This window comes from Mus caroli, unplaced genomic scaffold, assembly GCF_978045245.1.
Source record: "Mus caroli unplaced genomic scaffold, Mus_caroli_1 scaffold_15, whole genome shotgun sequence".
NCBI classification, from domain to species: Eukaryota; Metazoa; Chordata; class Mammalia; order Rodentia; family Muridae; genus Mus; species Mus caroli.
Window position 1 is genome coordinate 9,717,175 of NW_028227270.1, and position 11,121 is coordinate 9,728,295.

The following is an 11,121-nucleotide window of genomic DNA, read 5'->3' on the forward strand; positions in this document are numbered from 1 at the left end:
GACAGCCAGGGCTACGCAGAGAAACCCTGTCTCGAAAAACCAAAAAAAAAAAGACTAATCTTTGTAAAACTTCAGGGAAGGCTTCTCCAGAGCCTTGTATAAGCTTTATATTAAAAAAAAAAAAAGTGGATTTCCCCCCCCAGACTCCTCAACTTTGTTCCGAGCTCTTTTTATGTATATGAGTACACTGTAGCTGTACAGATGGTTGTGAGCCTTCATATGGTTGCTTGGACTCAGGACCTCTGCAGGAAGCCCAAAGATTTATTATTATATGTAAGTACACGGTAGCTGTCTTCACACCCACGAGAAGAGGGCATCAGATCTCTTTACAGATGGCGGTGAGCCACCATGTGGTTGCTGAGATTTGAACTCAGGACCTTAAGAAGAGCAGTCAGTGCTCTTAACCACTGAGCCATCTCTCTAGTCCTGTCCCAAGTTCTTTTTTGTTTTTGTTTTTCGAGACAGGGTTTCTCTGTGTAGCCCTGGCTGTCCTGGAACTCACTCTGTAGACCAGGCTGGCCTCAAACTAAGTAATTCACCTGCCTCTGCCTCCCAAGTGCTAGGATTAAAGGCATGTGCCACCACTGCCTGGCTGTCCCAAGCTCTTAAAGCAATTAATCAAACCGAATCTGCTCCTGTCTATCAGAGTCCTTTGCCTAGCAACTGAACATTGACTATATTCATTCCCCTCACTCGATTTCACTGTTCAGTATTTACAGCTTATTTTCTCCTCCATGTTAATCAATGCAACTGTGGACCAGCCTCTAGTACAGCTGCCATCAATCCCTCCCAGTCTTGTGGAATGATTCTATTTTAAATAGCCCAGGTATTTAGAATTTGTTTCACATAAGGCAGAAGTGCACACCATCTGAAACCATGATCTCTTTAAGATGCCTTAAGTCTTTCATTTTTATAGGACACCATCCTATCTTGTCATAACTGTGCTCTACACCAGTAGCAGATATATGCTGTAGACTAACGGGAAAGCTGATGGTGATGTCATAATCCTGGATGCCCCTCCCCTAATTCTGGCAGCTCAGCAGGTTCCAGATTGACCCTTTCTTTGAAAACAGGCTATCTCATCTATCTGGTTGTCCACTCTTTCAGCTTTTCTGACTCCACTGCCCTCTGGCAGCTTCTTTCCCTCTCACCTCCTTCGGGAAATTCCCACAGTCATGCTCAGTCACCAGGACTGAGCTTTTGTGTTCTCTTCTCCAGTACTCCTCGATCCCCAGGTACTTCCACCTCCACCAGCAACCTCTCCAGTTGCACAGACAGCTGTGAAACCCTTTGAGAAATGAGAGAGCAGAGAGCCCCCTTCTGTTTTCCCATTTCAGGCATTTTTGTTTCTCAGTTCCCTTCATTTCCACCTGCAATATTTTCAACTGCTTAGCCAGTCTTTCAACCTTTTTGAAACAAAATATACCAAAAAGAAACAGAAAATCCCCTCTAAGAGCAAAGCAAGGGATATCCCAGAGATACAAGTCAAAATAATTTTTGCTGGCCTCTTGAAAAGAAAAAAAATTTTTTTTTTTTGGTTTTTTGAGACAGGGTTCCTCTGTGTAGCCCTGGCTGTCCTGGAACTCACTTTGTAGACCAGGCTGGCCTCGAACTCAGAAATCCGCCTGCCTCTGCCTCCCGAGTGCTGGGATTAAAGGCATGCGCCACCATGCCCGGCTGAAAAAAACATTTGTCACCTGCCATTTCCTCTACATTTAAAATCAAATTTCTCATTTTTTCCCTCTTGTGCCCCACATAGGAGCCACTTGTAGCTGGCCTTGGCTACTTTGTGGGTTCTTCTTTTTCCTACCCTTTATTCTGCGCCCTGGTTTCACCCCTAAGAAGAATAGAGAGAAAGAGAGAGGGCAGAGAGATCCTGGAATCTAATCTCTTTTCTATTATTTCTTCTTTGACCATATCTACTAACAAACTGTAACCAACCTACACACCATGCCTTTTGGGGGCCTGTCTTAGTTAGGGTTTTATTGTTATGAACAGACACCATGACCAAGACAACTCTTATAAAAGACAATACTTAATTGAGGATGGCTTACAGGTTCAGAGGTTCTGTCCATTATCATCAATTTGGAGCATGGCAGCTTCCAGCCAGGCATGGTGCAGAAGGAGCTGAGAGTTCTTCATCTTCAGCAGACTGTCTTCTAAGTGGCTAAAAGGTCTCAAAAACCACTTTGTGACACAGTTCCTCCAACAAGGTCATACTTCCGAATAGTGCCACTCCCTAGGTCAAGCATATTCAAACCACCACAAGGCCCTCACATTTATATACCCTCAGAAAAGTTCCCAGAATTCCAAATGTCACACAATCGCAGAAACTATCTGCAGCTGGCAAAACCAGGCTTTTGCTAGAGCATGAGGCAAATCATGACCAGCTGATTCTGACAGGTCAAAGCAGGCCTGGAATTAAAACAAAAACACATTCTTTTGGGGTTGTTGTTTTTAGATTTATTTTTTTTTTATTTCATGTATGTGAGTACACTATAGCTATTCTCAGACACACCAGAAGAGGGCATCGGATCCCCATTACAGATGATTGTGAGCCACCATGTGGTTGCTGGGAGTTGAACTCAGGACCTCTGGAAGAGCAGTCAGTGCTCTTAACTGCCAAGCCATCTCTCCAGCCTCCAAAACACATTCTTAAAATATTTCTGTGGGTCTTTTTTTCCTTTTAAAAAGAAACCAAAGTCCCAGAATCTGTCGTGTGGACACCTGACCTATTGATACACATGGGTGCTGCCCCTGTGCATTGAGTGAGTTATTAAAGTTCTTTCAAATATCAGCCATGGAGAAATGGCTTCCATTTCACCTTCCATGAGGCCAGTATTTATCCAAAACTGGATAAAATAACATCAAACACAAGATTATAGACCCATATCTCTCATAATGCATACGCAAGTTTTCTTTAAATATCTTACCAAAAGAACCCAGTAATATAAAGGATAACATGATCAAATTAATCCAATGACAGAAAGCTTAATGGTCACTTGGGGACTGGGAATAAAAGAATACATGAGAATGGTTAAAGAAAGGTTCTAACAGGATTTTGAAAATGAGGGGTACATTTACAATCTTAATTTTGATTAATTAGTGTATGGGCAAAAGATTTATCAAATTGTTCACTTTAAGTGTGTGTGGTTTATCATACACCACTATGAAATATCATATGCTATACCTTAAAAAGCTCCTTAAGAAAGCATTTTGTCTGGTAATCTTGCCTTTGGCTGTTTAGGAGAATGAAGTGCAAACAGGGCATTTTGTTCTTATGTCTATATATTCACAAATCACTTTAGTTACTCGGTGGTTAAGAACACTCATGCAGCTACCTTGGGATTCTGTTCCCAACATCCACGTGGTAGCTCACAACCATTTATCCAGTTCCAGCGGACACCGTGGACACCAGATACCCACAAGGTGCACATATATACATGCAGGTAAATCACTAATACACATAAACTAAATCAGTGTGTGTGTGTGCCTCTTTGAATGGGTTCGCTCGCTCTTAGAAGCGCCTGAGGTCCAGGCTAAGGTTGGAATTTGGCCGAGAAGAGTTCAGCTGAGTGGAGCCCATGAGAGTAGGGGCTAAGCAGAGGCTGAGGACAGACGTTACAAGCAGCAGGCACAACCCTGGGAAAGAAACCAAGCGGCCCACGCCCAGGGAGCGTTCCTAGAGGCCAGGATGCCATGAAATCCAGTGACTCTTGGCGCACAACCAAGATCGTTGTACCCATGAGAGCGCAAACGCACAGCGAGAGCAGGATGCTCCAGCTCTGCGCGCCCGGGCTGCAGGAGCCTCGCAGTGTGGGACGCCCTGGGCGGAGGCCCGGAGGGCGGGACAGCGCAGCCCGGCTCCTCCCTTAACTGGGCGGGGCGAGGATTCTTCCACGCCTTCCTCGTCGCTGCACCACAGAGCAGCCTGCAGGGTGCGGGGGTGGGGGGGGGGGGCGATGGCGCCGCTTGGTCCCCCAGAGTGTGATGAGCCTCACCTACAACCCGGAGTGAGAGGACGGAATGGCAGGACCTCACGACGTCACGCAGCCCTCACTGCTGCCAAAGCTGTGACGCCCAGCCAATGGGCTGAGGCGGGCGGGCCGCGGAGGCGGAGCCTGAAGTACGTGAAGCTTGGGGATGCCCGGGGCTGACTCGAGCGAGCCTTGGGGGCGGAACCTGAGGTGGGTGGAGCCTGGGGGCTTCCAAAGTTCTGCAGTGGGCGGGCCTAGGAGGAGGAGCCTGGGGTGGGTGGAGCCCGGGGCAGCCAAAGTTCTGCGGCGGGCGGGCCTAGGAGGAGGAGCCTGAGGTGGGTGGAGCCCAGAGTAGGTGGAGCCCTGAGGCTGAGGGTCGCCGAGGGGGTTGGGGCTACTCGGTACCGCAGATGCCCACCTTACCGGGGCGGGACCTCTGTCCCCTTTCCCAGTGTGCGCCGCGCTGCTGGGTCTCACGCGCGCGCGCTTTTTTTCCTTTCGTAACTCCGCCCTTACGAGGCTGCGGAGGAGCAAATAGAAACTTACAAAGTGGGGGTGTGGCCTTTCCTCAGCCCGGACCTAGGTGTTTGAACTTCCTCGGAAAAGTCAAGGTTTATTCTCATTAACGCGTAGAAAAGAGCAGAAAACCATGGATTGCTCGGGGAGGGTCGCCGTGGGCTGTGACGGCTGGCGTTTGTGAGCGTGCTGCTGATCTGCAGTCTATGCAGTGGAAGACTCAGCTGAAAGTGAGACAGACACAAGCGCCTCCCCGAAGCTTCACACTACAGAGACGTGAATTCGGGTGCAGCGTTACCTTAGAATTGTCAAGAGAAAGTTTCATCCTTTTTGTTCAGAAACAACAGTTCGATAAAAAAAAAAAAAAAGTTCTGGAAGTAAGAGTGATATAGTCAAAGAAGAAATTACCACTCCCGGGAGAGACTATATGACAAGGGATATGAATTTGGCTTAAGTTTGCCTTTGAAAAGAACACGCCTATGGGAAAAAGTGTTTACGAAGATTCTTATTTGAAAACATTCAAGTAGCTATTGAATGGTTCGAGGGAAAGCTGAGCTACGTGTCTGCTTCTGATCTTTCCGTTTACAGCTTTAGTGCCTCGGGCAAGTTCCCTAGCATTTCCATGCCTAAGTTTCTTTGCAGAAAAAAACCCTGCATGTTGATGACTGGCTACTTGGATGCTCATTGTTGGGGCTTAGAGAACTTTGAGCTCTCCCAAAGAATTGCTTCTTCTAGGGTCTCCGTTTAGCATAGCTTAGTTCATTAAGGGCAATAACCCAGAAATCATCCAGAACTTTAGTCAATTGCTGGATAGGAAACAGAAACTTTCAGATTCTTTAATACATTGCAAAAGACCCAAAGATAAAATTATTACAAGTGAAGTTGTTCTAGGAACGTTACCAAAGGTTTCCCAGGCTCTATTTTTAAATGACCATAGTAAACCATCAAATTTCTTGTGCCTCCAGAACCAGTTGAGTCAAAATATCAACACCTGAGAGTTCAGCATCAAAAGGTGAAACTGTTTGAAAATGGCTATCAACAGCAAAATGTCTTTAAACCAGAAGACATTCATTGTATGACCTTGGGTTTAGGTGTCTACAGGAAGATTTGTCTTGTCACTGAAGGATTGATATGAAAGGAACAGAATCTATGTATCCTGGTAAAAAGCTGTTAGTATTGCCAAAGATTGCTGGTCTAGCTCTGTAGTCAGAGTAAATAAAGATTTGAATTTGAAACCCAAGTTTTCAGACTTTTAATCTCATAGTTAACCTTATAAATTAAATTGTCTGTTAAAGTATGCTATAATGTTTGATGGGATAATTGCATTTATATGTAAGTACATTGTACCTGACTTCAGACACCCCAGAAGAGAGCATCAGATCTCATTACAGATGGTTGTGAGCCACCATGTAGTTGCTAGGATTTGAACTCAGAGCCTTTGGAAGAGCAGTCAGTGCTCTTAACTGCTGAGCCATCTCTCCATCCCAATAAATGCATTTTTAAAGACCATCTCTTTGGTCATGAGACTTTCCCAATATATATTCATTTTCTTCTTTTCTTCTTTACCAGTTATAGAAAAAACAGCATGAAGGTCAGATTCATTTGTTCTCACATAAATCTTCTATACTAGTCATTAGCAAAATACACTTTAAAAATAATACCCAAGGGATATCAAATTAGACTAAATAAATATATGTGTGTGGATATATATGTGTATAAAACTTTGTAAAACTGAGTCTAAAGAATGTTGTTCATATTATCATTAAAATTTAGATTCTGCCTCCTCTATGGTCTGCTGGTTCTGTGCTTCATCATCTGTTAGGAACAAACTCTATTAAGAGAAAAGTCTTTCAAAAACATGACATTTTAATCCCAGCACTCGGGAGGCAGAGGCAGGCGGATTTCTGAGTTTGAGGCCAGCCTGGTCTACAGAGTGAGTTCCAGGACAGCCAGGGCTACACAGAGAAACCCTGTCTCAGAAAAAAAAAAAAAAAAAGAAGAAGAAGAAGAAGAAGTAGAAACAAAAACAAAAACATGATATTCTAGACTGGAAATAAATTGTTTAAGAAGATGAAAGAACATGTATTAAAGTATCATAATAAACTCATTATTTTATGCTAATAACTAATGAGTTATTCGTAAAGATGGAGGGATTAAAACAGACTTCTATTTAGGCTTATAAGTAAGATTGTCCTTATCGGGGTAGTTTAGTTTCACATGTTGCTTCTGTGCCTTTGTCGTGTTGTATAATAGGTGCAGCATATCATAAGTATGACCCGATCTTTTTTCACTCCACTGGAAACTGATTTAGTTTTAGACGCCTGGATGGGGTCCTCATTGATGGATATGACAAAGGAATATCAAAAATTGTACTCAGGCAATAAATATCCATATGCAACCTCAGTCATAGGATGTAGAACTATATTTGCCATAGTGATTGTGGCTTAAGCATTTATACTTTAAACACAATCCATTTAAAAGGCTGCTATGTGAATGTAGTTGCCTGACTGGTAGACAAAACCTTCTGAAAAGAAATCGCACTTGTAGGGTTCATTTTGTGGTTTTGGATTCTTTAGCATACAACAGAATGCCCTCTTAGCTAATGCCCTCAACTCTTCTTGAGACAAGAGAGATCAACCTGGCTCTTTAAGAATGAATGGCAGTACATGGTTAATATCAGAAATTCACAGTCCTCTGGTTATAGGACAGTATGTAAGTTGGCCTGCCTGGGCTTTTGACGGGAGGTACAACAGTGGCGAATTGTTCTTTGTCATGTGACTGAGCACAAAGCCAGTTGGGTAACAGACCTTGAGTGACTGTAACCGGCTGAGAAACATTATCTTTCAATAATGATTATTTTAGAAATTTTAAATGATTTGATTATTTTATCCGTGTTGAAATATAGCTTTACATATTAACCACTCAACTAGTATCCCCTTTCTCAGTATTGCTAAGTTTGTAAGTCATCCATTTATTGGCTTGAGTTTCTCACTGGCAAAACCCTGATTACCTACCTGGCTACATTTACAGTTACAGGAGCAGGCCTGGCTCCTTTATCTAACTGAATGACTGGAACCCTTAGTTCCTAATATTTTAAAAGAAAACGATGAAGCCAAGCATGGTGGTGTATGGCTTATTCCATCACTGGAAGGCTGAGCCAGGAGGATCAGAGTTCAAGTTCACCATGGGCTACGTAAGAAGACCCTGTCTTGAGCAAGTAGAGATGAAGCATGCGTGTTTACTACCTAGGTTTATGTGTAATCTAAACACTTATACTTAGTATTTAAAAAAAATTTTTTGTTTGTTTTTTAAGACAGGGTTTCTCTGTGTAGCCCTGGCTGTCCTGGAACTCACTGTGTAGACCAGGCTGGCCTCAAACTCAGAAATCCACCTGCCTCTGCTTCCCAAGTGCTGGGATTAAAGGTGTGTGCCACCACTCCCGGCATATTTTAAATTTTTATTTTACTAAATATCAGTAATATTTTGAGTATGTTCCAACAGTTTATAGCAAAGCCATACGTTAAATATAATTCATTGGTGTTTTTTACTCTCACCCTGTGCTATGGCTTTTTCCTCTAAAACGTGCCTGTTCCTAGACAGAGCCACTAAGGTCTGTCTGCTCTCAGGAATTTGGTATGCCTACAGTTTTCCCTAGAGAACTGAAACAAATTTCCCAAACATTTCCTGCAGTTTCGACAAAGGTTAGTCTTTTAAATCAACGTGTCTGGTCTCCTACGTTACACTACTTGAAAAATAAAATTTCTAAGAAAAGTCTTTAAAGAATGTGGAGCACCTGTTTTCTTTTTCGAGACAGGGTTTCTCTGTGTAGCCCTGGCTGTCCTGGAACTCACTTTGTAGACCAGGCTGGCCTCAAACTCAGAAATCCGCCTGCCTCTGCCTCCCAAGTGCTGGGATTAAAGGCATGCACCACCACACCTGGCCTAGGAGCACCTTTTTCTTTTTAGTAAAAACTTGATGGACCGGAGGTGGCTCCATGACAGAGCACTTGTTTGGTATGGTGGAGACTCCAGGCTGGATTTCCAGAATTGGCTTTGTGTTTTTAAAAAAGCCAGATTTTCTAAGTAGCTATTGTGCTCACTACAAATATTCAGGGGTTTTGTTTGCTGGTCACTTCTTTGAGTTCCTACAGAGCAAATGTTTTTAAGACTTAACCGGAGTAAGTATTTCTTTTTTTTTTTTTAAATTTTTGTTTGTTTGTTTGTTTGTTTTTGTTGTTGTTGTTTTTTTGGTTTTTCGAGACAGGGTTTCTCTGTATAGCTCTGGCTGTCCTGGAACTCACTTTGTAGACCAGGCTGGCCTCGAACTCAGAAATCCGCCTGCCTCTGCCTCCCGAGTGCTGGGATTAAAGGCGTGCGCCACCACGCCCGGCTTTTTTTAAAATTTTTTTTATGTTTGTTGATGTTATATATGTGCCCCAATTTCAAGGTAAATGAAATTTGCTTCATCTCAATTTCAAATTTATAATACAATTCCAATTTTTAATTGGTCTTCATACATTTATTAAAACATGTCATTTCATGTTTTTTTTTTAAATTTTATTTATTTAATGTATATGAGTACACTATAGCTATCTTCAGATACACCAGAATTGTTACAGATGGTTGCAAGCCACCATTTGGTTGCTGGGAATTGAACTCAGGACCTCTGGCAGAGCAGTCAGTGCTCTTAACCGCTGAGCCATCTTGCCAGCCCTCATGTTTTCTTTTATAAAGTTGTTTGTGAATTTTAACCAAGCATTAGCAATTCTTTTAGATTTTATTTTTGTGTGTGCAAGTTCCTGCTGGAGACCAGAAGAGGGTCTGGTGACTTTGGAGCAGGTGTGTCACCCAGTGTGCCTGGCATGGGTGCGAGAAACTGAGTCTCGACAAGCCACAAAATGCTCTGAGCTCTCTCTCCAGCCCCAGCAATTGTCTTTGGTGTTGCCATGAGTAAATTGGTATCATTGTCATTTAGAAGTATTCATGGGTTCATCATCCCCCTTCCTCTGTTCACTTGGGGACCAGAGTGTTGAGAGGGCTGTAGGGATTGCTTTAGCGAGGGAATAGTACTAAAAGGACAGGCCTGGTGGCAGAAACGTCTGTTGCTGTCTCGTCTCTGTGGAAGAGCATTCCATTGACAATACTCCTAACCTTTCTCCACCCACTGGACTGAGTACACCCGTAGCTCACACCACCCATCTTCTGCAGGCTCAGCTTTCTGCAGAGATGCCAGCCTAGGGTTGACAAAATGATTATACTTAAGAGGTGAACTATGAAACCAGCCCAGCTGCCCTTGGTCCCAGAGTTTTACTGTTAATGGTTCCTTTGATCCATCCACCCGACTCATGCTCCAAGCTTGGGTAGGGTGACATCATTTACTTAGCCCTCCCATCCTTAGGGGAACTGCAGGATCAGATTTTGACCACTGTCACAGCGACCTCACTAGCTTTGTTTGCCTCCTCTATTGCGATTTAAATTGGCTTTCTTTTCCCACTACTGCCCTTTACAGACTGTATCACCAAGTGGATTGGCTTTCTTCAGGGCAGGTTTTTCCTTGTTCCAACTGGATATAGGTTATCCTCTTCCCCCTATCCACTTGAACATGGGAAATGGGGGAGAGTAAAGGAGTGAGAGAGGTTATTTTACTGTGGGAATACTGAAGGACAAGGTTGGCGGCAGGAACACCTGTTCCTCTCCTGTTTCTGTGGTGAAGGTGTCCTGGTTCTCCTGGAACTTCCTCTGTAGACCAGGCTGGTCTCAAACTGAATCTCAAGAGATCCTTCTGCCTTCCAGGTGCTGGGCTTAAAGGTGTGTGCCACCAACTCTGGCCAAGGGTACTTTTTAAAAGTAATTTCTGGACACATCCTTAGAATTCCTTCACATTTCAGATCCTCTCTTCTCAACCTGCAGACTCCTCTCTCCAGACTGCCTAGGAGCCTGTCCTCTTGCTGAGGCTTGATTGATACAACCCTAGCCCCCTTTCCCACCCGACTGTCCTGGTTTACACCCCATTTTCTCTACAGCACCAAAGACCTCAAGACTCATGTTATAGTACAACTAGGAACAGACATGAGGAAGTCCTCCAGGAATGTAATGTCCTAGCTGTCAGAGACATTTCTGTTCCCCACTTCTCCCTCCCTCAAAGCCTGGAGTGTAACAAGGCTCTCACACCAGGCTGTGGAGTACTAGTCGGGCTCCTGTGTTTGTGCCCACACAGACATGTCACGGGAAGGCAGGTTTGGGAATGGAGGGATGTGGTTCTAGACAAGCAAGGAGAGCCAAGGATGAACATTTTTACTCTTATCTTGCTTTTAAAAAACCGACTATCGTGTGCAGTTTTAAAATTATCGTATGCAGATATTAAAATGGGAAGCCAGAATGCTGGGATTTAAACAAAGATCTCCAGTTAGGAAAAAATCAGATCAAATCAAGGCTTAGGAATGACTAGAGGCAATGGGATTATGAAAAGATACCAGCCTGCTCAGTCCTGATGTCTAATCATATTCCCGTTCTCTGCCTTCCCAAAAAGACAGCTGCCGAGGATTGCTTGGAACAGATAATTCAATAACTGCTTGCTGAACTAAGTGAGGAACTTTGGGAATTGTTAGAATGATTAGAGATCAAAACCT

General features: G+C 43.6%; 1 protein-coding gene across 1 annotated transcript; it reads left to right on the top strand.

Annotated features, from left to right (window-relative positions):
- The first annotated feature begins 3,962 nt into the window (after positions 1–3,962).
- Positions 3,963–7,271, top strand: Setd9 (SET domain containing 9). The gene is given in 6 exon segments (XM_021179943.2): positions 3,963–4,126; positions 5,347–5,450; positions 5,453–5,623; positions 5,626–5,652; positions 6,747–6,896; positions 7,117–7,271. Coding segments are annotated over 6 exon segments (771 nt in total).
- Positions 7,272–11,121: the final 3,850 nt, after the last annotated feature.